This window comes from Nothobranchius furzeri, chromosome 3 (genome assembly GCF_043380555.1).
Source record: "Nothobranchius furzeri strain GRZ-AD chromosome 3, NfurGRZ-RIMD1, whole genome shotgun sequence".
Taxonomy (NCBI): domain Eukaryota; kingdom Metazoa; phylum Chordata; class Actinopteri; order Cyprinodontiformes; family Nothobranchiidae; genus Nothobranchius; species Nothobranchius furzeri.
This window is the reverse complement of record NC_091743.1, coordinates 82,508,479-82,525,846: the sequence shown is the minus strand read 5'-3', so window position 1 is coordinate 82,525,846 and position 17,368 is coordinate 82,508,479. Positions and strand designations below refer to the sequence as shown.

Genomic DNA, 17,368 nt, shown 5'->3' with positions numbered 1-17,368 from the left:
CTGTCATTGATTAATCAGTTCTGATCTGAGAGGAGAGAGGTTTTGGCTTGAGAGGGTGCTCGCTGCAGAACCACAAAGGCGGAGCTGCACCAGAGTCAGCCCCGCCCACTCACGCAAACAGCCTAGCCCACTGACTTCTTCTGTTTATTTATTTATTTATTTTATTTTATCGCAAACTAACCTGACCCACATAAATTACAGTTGTTACTACTTTACAAATGTTAATGCTATGTTTATGCTCCAATTAAACAAGATAAATATAACTTGCTACATGACAAAGCCTGAATATATCCCGAAACGAAAAGGTTTCTTTTAGCGAATATCTGTCCACAGCCGCTCCAACAGAACCAGCCTAGAAGAGCATTTAAGGACAATTATTTGGTGGGTTCTGGTAGTCTAGTGGCAACATTGTCACACTTAAATTCTGCTTTCCCCTCAGCTGATGCTGGTTCGACTCTCGATGGGGTCGGCAGCTATCTATTTAGCCAGCTGAAACATTTAATTTGTTTATATTTTAGTTGTAATGTTTATTTTCTGCAAAATATTTATGTCTCTAAAAGTTCTTTGAATTTGGTCGTTCCTAAACAGCATTTTAGTTGAAACTCTGCTCACAAATGGACTCACACTGGCTAAATAAACGAATAAATAAAACAAAAAAACACATTAGTCATTATATTGTAAACGGTATACCAATAAATTGTTGTAAACATAGTACTGGCAAGTGCAGCTAGAAAAGAAGAAAAAAGTTTGCGCCGCTACCGGGAGGCGAACCTGCGCAAAACTACATCCCAAGCTGACCACACAATCACTTTACCACTACGTCTGATAACAAGCTAGTGGCGTTACATGTAATTGTGCCATCCAGTGTGTTTTTGTAGATGGGATGTATGGTTTTTCGGCGGTGTCTCAGTAGAAGTCATTTGAGAGATAATTTGTCAGAAAATTCACAGAACATCCAGATTTGAGAACCAAGACCAGACCCGCTTCGGAGGAGAGGACCAAATTGAAGCTGAGATGGGAGGAAAATGTGTGAATGAGGCCAAAAATGGCTTTGGCGTGTTTCTTATGAGGAAATGACAATATAACATGATAAAAAGTTCCAAAAGTTAGATTTTTTATTATATGGAAGCTTTAAAAAAACTGTCCAGTTAACCTCTCAACTCCGTCCTCAATCTTGCATTTTAGATGATGTTAGCTATAACACCCTCTTTGGTTCCAGAATGCTATCAAGTCTGACAACGGGAAGGAATTGGACTGACTCTGATGGAATGGGCGGGGCAGACTCAGGAATGGGCGGGGCTGACTGGTGCAGCTCCACCTTCTGGTGCAGCTCCGCCTTTGTGGTCCTGCAGCGAGCGCCACTTGTTTGGCTTCAGTGTGGGCCGAGGTCAGAGGTCACGGCTCACTCAATGTGTCGGTGTCAAAGGTCATTTAGTTTTTATACTGGATCCTGTTTTTAAAGCTGTGTACCTGGAGTGTGTGTGCGTGTGTCTGAAATCAGTTGGGTAATCTGGGGTTTAGCTCCGCCCCCCGCTGTGGACCAATCAGCTTACAGATTATTAAGTGGATGAGCTGGAGGGTCTCCTGGCTGAAGAGGTTTTATGAGACACAACAGCGGCTCCATCCGACCGATGATCTCATCTGGAAACCGGCCCGTTCTTTATTGAGCTCAAAAATTATGTGTCGTAAGTCGGACGGGCAGGTCCGGTCCATTTCTGGTCCTAATCTGGGTTTTTACCAAGCACCATTTTCTTTATAGATGATGTTCTGAGTTCTGCAAGGTTAATATCAGACATATTTAGGGTTTCCATGAAGTTCCATCCTAAAAGAATCTCAGCGAGTTCTGATGAGAGAGCCCCGATCCAGGGTTCTGTCAGAACCAGAACTTTATTTGTTACTTCATGTTTAAATATCCAGCTGTAGTTATTTTGAGCAGCTTTTGTCTGATCAGGACTAAATGTGATCTTTGTGTTGTCGTTTCGTCTCATCGCCTCTCCTTCCCGTTAATCCTATTATCCAATAAAAGATGTCTGCTGAGGCTGAGGGGCCCGGATTACAGTCTGGACCGGCCCGATTATCATTTTTAAAATAAATCACCTGATCTGTTCTCGTAGCGACTCAGCAGCATCAGTCCGAGAAGCTAAATCTAAACATTTGATGCTTCATGGTGTAAAATAGAATCTAATGTTTGTTGTTTGTTTGTAGAACATGTGCTTTATTGTTTTATTATTGATATTATCATGTTGTCTCAATGCTGCATTATTAGAATAAAAGTTAAGAGAAGGTCATACATACAGGTTTGTTTTAGGTTTCAGCTTTTTATTTATAGATCTTCTAAAGATGGATCCATGGTTGACACAAAGTTGAGCATCAGTTTGTGTTTGTGAGTCGTTTGCTGCTGATCTGGGTTCAGATCAGATCCGTCGGACCGCTGACATTCATCCACTCCTTCAGCTTAACAAATAGGATTAGAGAGCAGAGGAAGAAATCTCCAGCAGCGCCAGAGAAGTCCATCTGCTCACCTGAGAGCAAGACGCCGCAGCTGCCGCTCCCTCTTCTTCTACTTCTGCCATGAGAGCCAGACGAGGGACAAGCAGGTGGAGGTAAGGAGCTGCTGTGTTTGGAGGAAGATGTCCAGGAAGTGCGTGGCGCTGTGGGTGCTGCTGTGGGCCGTGCTGCTGACGGGGCTCCTGGGCTCAGGAACAGGTGAGTGTGAAGCTCCTCTGTTGTCGTCGGATGTTTGTTGGGTTCTAGCTGAGGGTCAAGGTCCCTCAGAGGGCCTGCAGGAGAAGCTAAAACAGAATAAAAGTAGCCGGATGTGTCTGAATGAGACCTTTTCAGCCATGATTCAGGCTCAGATCCATCAGAGTTTCAGCCCTGATTCAGACGTTCAACTGGAAGTTTGACTGCTGGTTCTGGTTTCGGACAGATTCCGGTCATAACTCTGTGGTGGGTTTGGACCGAGCCACCGGCTCTTTGGACTCGGATCAGCTTTCATTCAGAACACACTCAGTTCTGACCCGAAGGAGGAGGAACATCCTGTTTCCCAGCGGAGTGAAGCTCTGCTCCCAGGAGACGTTGGACCAGGCTGTCCAGAGCCACCTGAAGTTCTTTCACCTTCGAGGTAAGGTGCTTCGGTTCTGTTCGTGGGGTTTTGATTCTACAGGCCGTTTCTCTGCAGCTTACGGGCTTAAACAGAGAGTCTGCCAACATGAAGGCATCCCATGTCAGAGGTGAGAAGTCAAACAGAGCAGATGCTCCTCACGACCTTCTTAAAGACTCTCTTACCCTCTAGTTTTAACATGAGTCTGATTTATGAGTTGGACAGACTTCAATCATCACCTTTAGTATTATAACTGTAGCTTTATGTTACAGGATACTAATAAAAACAAAAATTTGGATTTCATATTCAGAATGAGTTCACCACAGCAGTAGATCCCTCCCTGGTCTTCATCCTTACTGTGCTACTGAAATGAAACAGACCCGGGGTCTCATTTATCAAACATTGCACAGAATCCTGACTAAAACCGTACTTAAGCTCAGCAAAAAAAATGTACTTACACCAAGCAGGTTTGTGATCTATCAAGCATGGAGTACGCACAGCTGCACGCAATCTCTGCTTCATAAATCTGAGACTATCTAGAATGTTTCTCAGCTGCATTTTAGTCACATCCCGCCCTCACCACGCCCACTTTCTGCCATAAATGGTCAATGCAGAGTGCCTTGTGGATCTCATGCATATTCATAAGCCGGCTGTTGCAGCGCTCCGCCAATGACGATGGCGACCGCAGATCAAGGCAGATCAAAGAAGCGCAATTTAACAGAAGCAGAAATTGAGGTACTTGTGGGTGAGGTGGAGAAATGAAAGGAAGTGCTTTTGCAAAACAAATAAGAGAAAATCCACGGAGTGGCACAGCGTTGCTGAAGCCGTCAGTGCAGAGTTCTTCAGAGAGATCTGTGGCGGACATAAAAAAAGGGTCCATTCGGGATTCAATCCCCAGACTCCCGGGTGAAAGTCACGTGTGCTAACCAGTCAGCCAAACAGAGATCTCCCCTGCACAAGTAGCCAGGGCGCATGATCAATCGGGTCACAGTGACAGGACACACACACACCGTCACAGACGCATGACATTCTGTCTCAATCTGTCCCCCTGCTGATATTCTGCATTCCGTATTCTGCGCTTCAGGCTGTGTGTGTGCGTGCGTGTGTGTGTGTGTGTGTGTGTGTGTGTGGGGGGGGGGGGGGTGTCTTGTTCTGTGTGAAAACGAAGCAGTACAAGTGATAATGCTGCAGGATTTCATTATTGTATCTTCTCAGCAGCAGCACTGCAGGTGCTCTCCATGTCCAACATGTGTGTAAGCCAGGTCCTTAGTCAACTAAACTTTGCACACATTTTTCTGCTAAGTTTTCTTTCATAAATCCCAAAGTTTGCGTGGAAAGTTGCTTACGCAGTTTTCCGACCCCGTTTTGTGTGTAAGCAAGCTTGATAAATGAGGCCCCAGCTGTCTTTATTCTACTGGGGACAAAATTCACCTCCCTCTAAGTCTAGTTACTAACATGCTGTTCTTTGTTTTAGTTTGTCAGGAGACAGTGTGGGAGGCCTTCAAGATCTTCTGGGACCGGCTGCCAGAGCTGGATGAGTACCAGAACTGGGTGAACCACTGCATCAATGGCTCCGTCAGCATCAAAGATATCGGCAGGTCCTTCGGCCAATCAGAGGAGCACAAAGCCCTCATCAGGAGTGTGAGCTCATCATTTTGTCTTTGGTGTTTCTTTATTCGGTGACCATGAGCTAGGGAAGGAGCTAAAAACGAGCTAAAGAATAAAACGAATGTAGATTAAAAAAAAAACTAATTTAAATGATCTAAAAAAAACAATAGTGATTAAATGTTTGAACATTTGATGTGTTTGTGTTTTTCAGAGAGTTGCTTTGGCTGCAGCAGTGAACAGGTTAGTAACAACCTGGGATGACTTGTGACTGGATTTAGGATTTAATAATCTATTAGAAATGTATCACTCCATTAGTGGAGTTTCAGTGTTTACCTCTTTAAAATAAAACTTTAATCTACTTTATAGACTATACTTTGCCATATTTCTAAATAAATGTAACGTTTGGCTTGATTAATGTTTTTATTCACACATATCTACTAATCAGTCATTCAATAGCTCTCAGCACTATACAGCAACCCAGTAGTTCAGCACAGCACACCAACACTCACTAACTAAAGGTTTTCTCTTCTAACCTTTATTTAACCAGGAGATAAAAAGTCCCAGTGAGATTAAACTCTTTTACAAGGGCGTGCTGGCCAAGAGGAAGCAACATTTCAAACAGTTACAACATAAAAGCAGTGGTAAAATATCATAGATCATATAAACAAATTACCAGTGTGGTCTCTGATTACTGGTGTGGTCTTCAGCTTGCTTTTGAATTCCTTTAAGGAAACTAGTTCAGTCAGTTTCCAGTCTTTCTGCAGCAGGTTCCATGCAGAAGGAGCTGAATAGGCAAAGGCTTTCTTCCCAAGCTCTGTACGAGCAAATGGGACAGAGAGCAACAGCTGATCATTGGACCTTAAAGAGTAGGAGTCAACAATTCTCTGTGTGATAAAAGTGTGAGTAGCACCAACGCTCACTAACTAAAGGTGTGTGTGTGTACCACAAACTCGTTGTGCTATATAAATAAAATGTACTTACTTAATGGTGGCTCTAGGTCTGGATCCATCTTCTGCACAGTGAGGAGATGTGTGTGCGTGCGCACGTGCACGGTGTGTGTGCGTGCGGTGTGTGTGTGTGCGCGTGTGTGTGTGTCCTCCGCATGTGCCCTAGCTTCATAATAACAATGCGCCGAGCTTCAGCACTCTGGCCTGCGCACGCCGATATGTTCCGTATTTGATCATTTTTAACGGTGTTGGAGAAATCTGAAGGTGAGTCATTCTGGCAGATTGTAATCAACACCGTGTCTCATGCAGGTGTTCTGACATTGTAAACCTCACACACAGAACATTGTGGATGTAACAAAATAAATCAAGAAATGATTCCCATCTGAGCATTTTAGCATTATTATATTATTATATTAGCACACTGACTGTGGGACAGCATTCTAAACGTGTCAGGCTATTAACAGCACGCTGAAGATCTGAAGTTCAGAGTGCTTCTGTCAGAGGTCAGACGCTTTCCAGCGGAACCACGGCTCACGGGTGGACATGTGAGCACATCTGGGCTGGGCAGAAGTAATTTTACAACATTGGTTTAAATAGCGCTAATAACGAGACGCAGTGACTGGAGCGGCTAATGGACACACACACACGCACGCACGCACGCACACACACACACACACACACACACAGATTCAATAAGCGCATGCTGCTCAAACTCCGGCGCTGCGCTGTGCCGTCAGACTGAAGGCAGAAATGAGCGCCGCCTCCTCCGTGATAAAAACTTTTAAGAGGTTTTATAACAACATTTTTCATTAAATGTCATATTATGATATTAGCTTCTATTTTGGGATGACGTATTAAAGTCGGGTCCGCTCCAGCCAGTGACTCCGAACCTGACTACAACTCGTTGCTGCAGCATTTGTTATTCCAGTCCGCGTGGCAGCGGATCGCAGATTCAGCCACACCATAAAACAGCAAAAAGTCGGTCTTAGGCAAAAGTGAACCTCATGTTTATACCTTTAACCATCTTTTCCCCTATAGACATTTGATTACGCACAAGTAGGTGACCAGTTCAGGTTTATGCAGAGCAGAAGGAAGCAGAGCGCTCTGGCCGCACAAGTTAAACGTTCCTACTTTAAGAAAACTGTTAAATTGCATTGTTGATGTGCTACCTGGGCACTCTAAATATTTATTTAAAATTAAATCAAAGGAAATTGTAATGGTATTGAATGTTTAATTACTATTTAAAAAATGAAAGTGATGGGGAAAAAGGTCGATCATATTTTTTTAACCCTGTCTGTCGAGTGACTGTTTAGCTTGACGTCTGATACATATATATATATATGTATATATATATATATATATATGTATATATATATACGTATATATATGTATATATATATGTATGTATATATATATATGTATATATATATATATATATATATATATATATATATATATATATATATATATATATATATATATATATATAAATGTGTATAAGGAAAATTCCCCTTTTTTACTCACCCACATATGAATTAGTCCTTTCATCTTACAGTCTTTAATAATTGTGTTTTATGTTTTCTTTGCTCACATCTGTAATGGAACCATCTTGTGTTTGTTCTGCAGCTCAGAACCAGTACGGGCTGGAGACACGCAGATGGAGACTCCTCCCGGTAAGTGTTTCAGAACAAAAAGAGGATGTTCTAATTAGCTCATAAAAACAGGGTTAGCACTCTTAACACTTACTACACTGTATTCCGAGCTTTTCTGACCTTCAGATGTTACAGTACTTGATTCTTGATGATATTGTTCCAAAAACAACTTTACTGTAGACTCTTTCATCAACCGGTGTCAGAAACAGTGTAGCATAACTAACTTCTGAGCTTACTGGCAACGTCCCTTCAGTTCAGAGCTTTAATAACCACCAGAAATAGAAACCACACAATAACAATAGAGAAGATCTGGAACTCCTGATGAGAATTTGTTTTTTTTACAGATGAGAAAGACTAAAACACAATTAATCTCTAAGTTTTCTGCTTCAGTTTTCATGATTGTTCTGACTGATTTGAGAAATTCAAAAGAAAACAAACTAAGAAACATTTTCACAATTCTAACAAAAAGGCTTCAGTGTTCCAAGTAAACCCATCAGCAGCAGAACGTCTCCTAAATCTGACCTAGAACTCCTGAAATTCCCCCAGTGCAGAACTTTCTCACAAATGGAAGAAATTTACGACTCTGAAATGATCTTCCTTCATCCGTACGCAGCACTGACAGTCTGGACACTTTTAAAAAACAGCTAAAGACCCTTTTATTTAAAGCTGCTTTGACCTAAATCTTTTATTTTCTTATTTTTAACTCAAATTTTTAATCCTTCATCTGTTTATGAAATTTTATAATTTTAGGATTTTATTTTTTCTGACGTTAATCTGATTCTGTTTTGAGAGCATTTTGATTTTATGACTTTGTTTTATTTTGTTTTGATCTATGTGAAGCACTTTGTGATTCTATGTCTGTGATAAGTGTTATATAAATAAAATGTGCTTACTTAATGGTGGCTCTAGGTCTGCATCCATCTTCTGCACAGTGAGGAGATGTGTGTGTGTGCGCACACGCACGCGCGGTGTGTGCGTGCGCGCGTGCACGGTGTGTGTGTGCGTGCGGTGTGTGTGCGTGCGCGTGTGTCTGTGTGTGTGCGCACGCACACCTCTCAGCCAAGGGCGTAGACTCACTCACAGTTTTGCTTCGGAACATAGTCATGAATAGAGAACGGTACCTAAAGAGTTCCCAGAGGAACTCCTCCAACCATCCAACAACAGTTTGGTGATGAACAGTAGGGCTGTCGCGATTGAGGAATTCCCCCTGCGGTGAGTCAGGGCAGCTCAATATTGCGATATGCGATATTATTGCACCCCGTTTTTATTTATGTACTTAGCAAATTTGTTTGTTCATTACTAAACTCATGGCAATATTTCCTTTGAAACATTGTGCTTACACATTTAAAAAATGTTAGAAAAAAATACATGGCCATTTTTAACACTTTATTGAATGTAGATCAAAGGGCAGTAACGGCATTCTCTGACTGAACTTAAAAACAACATTCAGGAGGTTTAACTTTGAAATGCAAATTTGGCTGCAACGTCTAACAGAAATAAAAAAAAGTGCCCTACTATCTCCTCGATCAGCGCGGACTTTACCTCTCAGCATGCGCTGTCGCAAGATTTAATCAAGTGTGGTAATTGCGGTGGCACGTCATGCAGCGCGGTGGGTTTCTTAATATCGCGATATATATTGTTCTTGCGATTATTGCGACAGCCCTAATGAACAGTGTCTTCTCCCGTGTGAAATAGCCCTGGGCCTGAAGGCTAAAGTCAGAACTCAGTGAATCTGGAACAAAGCAACATGTTGGATTGATTTCAAGGAAACTCCCCAGACCTTAATACATGTGGACCCTTAGAATTAATGTCATGTCATCAAAAAAATATATATACTTTGAAACTTCCAAACTGTTTAGTCCTACTTCAGTAACCATACAAAACATCTGAGAGAAAGGTCTAAAAACACTGAAGCAGAAAATGTCTGTAGCTGTAGTTAAAGAAGGAGAGTGTTGGAGCCTCTTCAGAAGATCCTTAAACAAACAAAGCAAGTGATCACTGGGTCCAGTCAAACCAGCTAATCTATGAACGGATGTTAAAGTTTATCTTCATGAAGGGACTGGATGTCCACAGAGATTATTGCCCCTACCGTTGAACTTTAGTTGACCCTTTGTAAGTCGATCTTAAGCCCCTCCCCCACCCACCTGATGGGTGGAACTGGACCGTGTATTTTGACGCTCAGGTTTGCTTTGTTCCTCACCTTACACCCCAATCTGACTTACGAGGGGCGGGGTGGAGTTCAGGAGGCTGATTCCCATCACACGTTCACTTCTCAGAATAGATCTGTAAGCCCGTTTACGGACAGCGGCCTGGTCAATGGGTGGACGCGGAGCAGCAGGGATGTAGACATGGTGATGTTACTGCAGGACAACTATCAGGGTTAGTGAGATCATAGGTTCTTTTTAATTCAGCGTGCTGCTAATCTTAATTATCAACAGACAGGAACCATTTCATTCATTCATTCATGAGATGTTCAAACATGTTTGATGTTGAATGTGTATTTAAAAAATCTCTTTTCTCCTGATGCTGTTTTCCAGGGTTGGAGATGATGAATCAGGAAAAGCCATCTCCTGGGTTTGGATTGGTGTCTTGGACCCCATCACTCTCTGTGACTGAAGGCCACCTTCAAGAAGCAGCAACGACAACTCTCACCGGGATTCCCAAGGATTTAACCTCTGACTCTGCTGCTGAAGATGCGCCAGAAGACTCTAATGATATCCTGGACAATGAAGGTGGCTTGACTTCACAAAGTCCAGCTCAGGTCACCGTTTATTCAGAGAGTTTAAATGTTGGAGACACTGCTAAAGAGACTGTGGAGGTGACCTCAGAGGTTGTTTACTCCGTTCCACACCAGCCCTTTAGTGGGATGGACGAGGAAGCTAATGAAGACAAAACTCTACCAGATCTGGACAAGGTCCTACCAAATATTCCTGAAGACTCAGAGGAGATTAATTTGTTAAACCCAGAAGAAGATGAGCCGTCATCTGAGAGTGATGCACCAGTACACCCCACAAAAGCGGATGTTCTTCAAAAGCCAAGCGTAACACTTCCAAAAGAAACCTTCACAGAGGGACCTCTGAAGGAGATCACTGAAGTTCCCCTTGAAACAACTACCAAAGGTTTTCTGATACCGGGAGTTAAAGACTTTGAAGATAATTATTTCGATACCATCCCTGATGGTGCTCTTCCTGGGGAAGATTTAGCAGATCCTACTGAGATTTTACATAAATTAAAGAACGAAACTTTGCCTCATGCTCCTCAAGCATCTGTTTCTCTGGAGTCTGAAGGTAACATCCAAACGCTACAGGTAGAACATCCTTCGGAGGCAGCTGTAGAGGTTAGCAGAGATGAAACCAAGGTTGCCATGGAGGCAACACCAACCATGTTTATGATGGTAGATCCAGAAGAGGAAGCTGACATAACTGGAAATGAGCTTCCAGAACAGGAGCTTGCAGGAGAAGTTTTGTCTCATGTCTCCATCCTGACAACCACAAGCGAGATGGAACCTGAAACACTCGACAAACCTGGAGAAGACAGACCAGCAGACATTTTTGGGGTAACTTCTGAAGCCACTCTGATTTCACATGATGATAAAGACGTAGATGTTGCTGAAGAAAGTCCAACAGTTGGGACAATTATTGTCGAGGAAACCTTTAAAAAAGATGTTTTTGTTCCATCAAAGCCTAAAGAGGAAGAACAGGTTGGAGAGCAACATGGCCAAATTTCTGTTAGTGAAGATAAATCAGCTGATGAGACACTTCAGACAGAAGATATATCAGTAGAACCAGATAGAACAGCTGTTACAGTGGAGGAATCTACAGAAGCTCCACCAAAACCTGTTAAAGGCACAGATACACCTGAAACATTTCCAGGGCCTGATGAACAAGAAAAACTCAATGTTATTGAGGAGTCGCAACCTGAAGAACAAGCAACACCAACAGAACCTTCTGGAGGTGTTACAAAAGAATTACAACCTTCAGAAATAACAGCAGAAGTATCACCAGAAGCAGAACCTGCTAGAAAACACACAGAGGAACCAACACATGAAGTGAAAACTGATAAACAAGCTTCAGAAAGAACTCTGTCTTCAGTTGAATCAGCAACAGAGTCTGCATCTAAAGAATTACCAGAACAACCATTAGAACCAGCAACAGAAGCTGGAGTTGCAGAAGAAAAACCAAGAACCACAGAAAGACCTCCACAAAGATCTGAACCTACGGGGCAACTAGAAACAGAAATAAAAGTCACAAAAGAATCAACTCAGCAAACAGAACTCACGGAACAGACAACCAAAACTAAATTACAAGAACCTACCAAAGGACCACTACAGGCACTAGAACCAGTACATGTACTAGAACCCACAAAAGGACCAATACAGGTACTAGAACCCAGAAAAGAACCAATACAGGTACAAGAACCCACAAAAAAACCAGTAAAGGTACCAAAACCATCACAAGAATCAGTACAGGTACTACACCACACAAAAGGACCAGTACAGGTACTAGAACCCACAAAAGAACCAATAAAGGCACACGAACCATCTCAAAAACCTGTAACGGTACTAGAACTCACAAATGAAAAACCACTGATACCACAACCCACAAAACAACCAATACAGGTACAAGAACCATCTCAAGAACCAACAGAAGTACCACAACCCACAAAAGATCCAGTAAAGGTACCGGAGCCATCTCAAGAATCGGTACATGTTCTGCAGCCCTCTGAAAAACCAAAACAAGTAGTAGATTCTTCCAGAGAACCAGCAAGTGAAGGATACCCCTCAGAAGAAAGTGTACAAGAGGCAGACGTTTTACAATCAAAAACAGGAACCACTACAGAACTTCTGATAAAAGAACTAGTCCAAAACATTGATTTTATTACTGAATCCTCACCAGAAACAGAAGCAACAACTAAACCAGCTGAAGAAACAAGACCCATGAAAGAAACAATACCAGAAACAGGCACTGACCCCGCAGAATCCACAAGTAAACAAGCAGAAGAACTAGAACGCATTCAACAACAGGCCAAAGAAACAGAGCCCACTAGAGAACCATCGAAAGAAGAACAGCTCACAAGAGAACCAGCTAAAGAAGCAGAACCCACTACAGAACCAACTAAAGACACAGAAACCACTAAAGAATCTATTAGAGATGCAGAACCCACAGGAGAACCAACTAAAGAAGCAGAACCCACTAGAGAACCAACTAAAGACACAGAACCCACTAGAGAATCTATTAGAGATGCAGAACCCAAAAGAGAACCAATTAAAGAAGCAGAACCCACTAGAGAACCAACTAAAGACACAGAACCCACTAGAGAATCTATTAGAGATGCAGAACCCACAAGAGAACCAACTAAAGACACAGAACCCGCTAGAGAATCAATTAAAGACTCAGAACCCACAAGAGAACCAACTAAAGAAGCAGAACCTGCTAGAGAACCAACTAAAGACACAGAACCCACTAGAGAATCTATTAGAGATGCAGAACCCACAAGAGAATCAACTAAAAAAGCAGAACCCACTAGAGAATCAATTAAAGATGCAGAACCCACAAGAGAACCAACTGAAGAAGCAGAACCCACAAGAGAACCAATTAAAAAAGCTGAGCCCACTAGAGAATCAATTAAAGATGCAGAACCCACAAGAGAACCAACTGAAGAAGCAGAACCCACAAGAGAACCAATTAAAATAGCAGAACCCACTAGAGCATCAATCAAAGTTGCTGAAACCACAAGAGAACCAGCTGAAGAAGCAGAACCAACTGAAGATGCAGAACCCACTAGAGAACCAACTGAAGAAGCAGAACCCACAAGAGAACCAATTAAAAATGCAGAACCCACTAGAGAATCAATTAAAGATGCAGAACCCACAAGAGAACCAGCTGAAGAAGCAGAACCCACTAGAGAACCAACTGAAGATGCAGAACCCACTAGAGAACCAACTGAAGAAGCAGAACCCACAAGAGAACCAATTAAAAAAGCAGAACCCACTAGAGAATCAATTAAAGATGCAGAACCCACAAGAGAACCAACTGAAGAAGCAGAACCCACAAGAGAACCAACTGAAGAAGAAGAACCCACAAGAGAACCAATTAAAAAAGCAGAACCCACTAGAGAATCAATTAAAGATGCAGAACCCACAAGAGAACCAAATGAAGAAGCAGAATCCACAAGAGAACCAACTGAAGAAGCAGAACCCACAAGAGAACCAACTGAAGAAGCAGAACCCACAAGAGAACCAATTAAAAAAGCAGAACTCACTAGAGAATCAATTAAAGATGCAGAACCCACAAGAGAACCAACTGAAGAAGCAGAATCCACAAGAGAACCAACTGAAGAAGCAGAACCCACAAGAGAACCATTTAAAAAATCAGAACCCACTAGAGAATCAATCAAAGTTGCTGAACCCACAAGAGAACCAACTAAAGAAGCAGAACTCACTAGAGTACCAGCTAAGGATGCAGAACCCACTAGAGAATCAATTAAAGGTGCAGAACCCACAAGAGAACCAACTAAAGAAGCAGAACTCACTAGAGTACCAGCTAAGGATGCAGAACCCACTAGAGAACCAACTAAAGATGCAGAACTCATAACAGAACCAGCTAAAGAAGCAGAAATCACTAGAGAACCAACTGAAGATGCAGAAATCACTAGAGAAACAATTAAATGTGCAGAACTGACTAGAGAACCAACTGAACATGCAGAACCCACTAGAGAACCAACTAAAGATGCAGAAATCACTAGAGAATCAATTAAAGGTGCAGAACCCACCAGAGAACCAACTGAAGATGCAGAACCCACTAGAGAACCAACTAAAGATGCAGAAATCACTAGAGAATCAATTAAAGGTGCAGAACCCACCAGAGAACCAACTGAAGAAGCAGAACCCACCAGAGAACAAGCAGAAGACAAATATATAGAAGAAATTGCAGGAGAAAAGAGGATCACAGAGGAGCATGCCAAAGAATCTAAACCAGAGGTAGAACCTCATGAGGATGAAACTGATGTTTATCAAACATCTGTAGATATCAAAAAAGAAATGTCTGAAGGGGAACTACTGGAAAATAGAGAAGACAGAACATCTGAGACCAAAGGGATTTTGGAGGACAAAGCAGAAACGGAAGCTGTAGACTCGATGGAACCAGACACCCCTATAGAATCTGAAGATGAGGTCACTCCAGTAGTTGCTGTTGTTCCAGAGGATGTAGAAGAATTATTCCCATTTACTGTGGTGAATGAAACACCTGAACCAGGGACAACCATCACTTCTCCAGTAGGTTCTGATGTGGACGGTTTACCAGAAACCACCACAAAGATCACTTCCCCTGAACTGAAAGTCACTGAAGATATTCCTGAACTTCGAGGTCCAAGTGAAACTATGACTGAAGTCCATCAATGGTTGACTTCAGGGGAAGAAACCACCAGAGAGCTTGGTCCTGAAGAGCGTCCCACTGAAGATTTTGTACCAAGTGAGGACCTTGTTCAGGTAGTTCTTTCTCCAGCTGAAGATGTTGAAGTCACTTATGAGTCTGCAGCAGACAGAACTGAAGAGTCAGACGATGGAATCATCCTTGAGACAACAGAAGAAGTCACAGCGGAGAGAACAACTGTAGGAGGGCCTGGGGTGGCTATCCATGCTTCCACTGTAGAGGTGATAACCAAGCATGTCATGGAAACCAACAACGGCAACTTCCCGGATCCAACAGAGCTACCCTCTGAAGAAGACCTTTTACTTGGAAACAATGGCTTGTTGGCCGAGAGGGAAAACTTGGTAAGCAAATCCATGCTAGCTGATAGAACATGCTAACCCAGTCTTTCCACTGGATGCGTAAGTGGTGCGTAACGTAAAAGACATGTTTATTACCCACGAGCTCTCTTCCCACTGAGAGCATTTCAGATGCAATCGGCAGTAAAAGCGTTTTATGTAACTGGTTCCACAAGGTCACCAGAGAATTCCAACACCACGTGTGATTTCTGCAGTTTACATGATATCATGCAAGGGAAAGAGGACAGCGTGCATCCAGAAAGGTCTGTGGTTTATTTTCTGTTCTTTTTAACTTCGGTAATGGAGGTTTCACTGGAAAATACATACTTTTTTATAGTTCTGCACTCAAAAACTGCATGCAACTTTTATTTTGAAAGTTTCCAGATGTTTTACACTGCTTTCATGTTAGACTATCTGTCTGGCCCGATCAGGACAGTGGAATTTGACACAGTCTGGAAGCCTAGCGTGTAAAAATAGACTCAAATAGAAAGCTACGCGGCCATACACTTCTGGGACGCTTTGCAGCCAGTGGAAACGCACCCCAACCACTGTAACAACAGCTAATTGCTGCTTAGTACGTTTCATAGACGTTACGCAACATTTACGTTTCCTGTGAAATGCCCCCGTAACACCTCACTGAAAGCCACCTCTCTTTTTCTCAGATTGGTAACGAGATTGACGACACGTCACTTCGCCCCCAGCGGCCTCTGAAGGACAAGGTGGTGGAGCTGAGGATCAAACTGAAAGGTGAAACCTTTAATGATGCTCTGAGAGACCCGAGCAGCTTTGAGTACCAGCAACTGGCCCGACAGTTCAGACACAAGGTGAGTGTAGGTCCAACGGGCTTTAGAGGAACATCTTACCTTCTTTACCCCAAGGCTAGAAGGGCCAAGTAGTTTATGTAGAAGAATAGGTACTCAGTTGGACCCGGTTCTCTGGGACTGATGCTGAAAGAAACAAAATGTGGAGCCAGTAGAACAAATTATTGACGATAAACAATGTTATTGTTGACATTGTCGAGACCAAAATAACCACTTATGTAATGTTAATGTATCATAATAATGCAAGTACACCCTTTAAAATGCAACCGTAAACATTTATTGGTAACGCTTCTTTTACAGTCCCCTAATTACTAAGTACTTACATGGTAATTACATAGTAAGTTAAAGTGTATTATTGTGTAATTAAAGTGTATAAATGTAATAAAGTGTAATTATTGTGTAAAGCAGTATTTACTGGGGATGATTAATAAAATGAAACTAGAATTAAACCTGAGTTACATGGTAATAACTGTTAAAGAACTCAGAAACAATAATACACTGTAACTTACTATGTAATTACCATTTAAGAACTTAGTTATTAGGGGACTGTAAAAGGAAGCGTTACCCATTTATTTAACATTGGACTGTCTAGAACCAGAACTTCTAAATAAATAACACAAAGAATAAATAAATAAATAAATCAAAACTTTTCATCATCTGTTAGAAATATTGCACCAAAAACAATAACATTGACCCTGCCTCTCCAAAACAATAATTACAATAGCCTATATAAAAAATAAACAAAACAAAACAAAAAAAAAAAATAATAATAATAGAGTTGTACATTTCTTAACCTCGATATATTGAGGCTGAAAAAATTCTTGAGTTCATTTTCATCTATCGTACGATTATTTGATTTATTGATTGTCGTCCCAGCACTACTCATGGGTATGGTTGAGGCACTGTTGTTGCAGAGGTGAGCTGTGTGCGGTGGAGCTGCGGAGCGATCACGGCAGACATGAAAAAGAAAAAAACATAAAGAAGTGGTCAGATCTGAAGATGGAGGGAAAGAGGAAGATGGCGATAATCACTGATACCTTCCAAAACGGCTGCATTGTGGTGCTCAGGAATTTCTGAGATGTTCTACATCTAAAACTAACATTAAATGAAAACATTGAATTCAACCCTAAAGGGCTTCAGGCAGGAAATGACAGATATTGTTCATCATATCAAACAAATACCAGCCCGCCTGCCAGCTAACTCCCACTGGAACCAGGTTGCAAACCTGATAGTGGTCAGTAGCTGTAGGTGTGCTGGGGTTTCACGGTTCTGGCCGGTCAGCCAGTCCATCACCAGGAGCAGTTCAACACAGAGACCTTCTGGGATGACTGTAGGGAATCTAAATCATCTGACCAGCCCGTCCTCATCATTGTCTCTAAAAACTTCTCGTCCAGATCCTGCCAAAGATGCGATCTTCAAGGAGTTCCATAGCATCTGTTGTGAAGCATTGTGCATGAGTGCCACTGCAGAAT

At 42.1% G+C, this 17,368-nt stretch overlaps 1 protein-coding gene across 1 annotated transcript in view; it reads left to right on the top strand.

The window, feature by feature from the left end:
- The first annotated feature begins 2,584 nt into the window (after nucleotides 1–2,584).
- LOC107384657 (microtubule-associated protein futsch) overlaps nucleotides 2,585–17,368 on the top strand; it is a 43,971-nt gene continuing 29,187 nt past the window's right edge. The window contains exons 1-7 of the mRNA XM_054735987.2: nucleotides 2,585–2,706; nucleotides 2,930–3,124; nucleotides 4,578–4,744; nucleotides 4,923–4,951; nucleotides 7,285–7,331; nucleotides 9,848–15,081; nucleotides 15,738–15,899. Coding sequence (XP_054591962.2) covers nucleotides 2,631–2,706; nucleotides 2,930–3,124; nucleotides 4,578–4,744; nucleotides 4,923–4,951; nucleotides 7,285–7,331; nucleotides 9,848–15,081; nucleotides 15,738–15,899 — 5,910 coding nt within the window. The 5' untranslated portion in view covers nucleotides 2,585–2,630. The remainder of the gene's footprint in view (nucleotides 2,707–2,929; nucleotides 3,125–4,577; nucleotides 4,745–4,922; nucleotides 4,952–7,284; nucleotides 7,332–9,847; nucleotides 15,082–15,737; nucleotides 15,900–17,368) is intronic.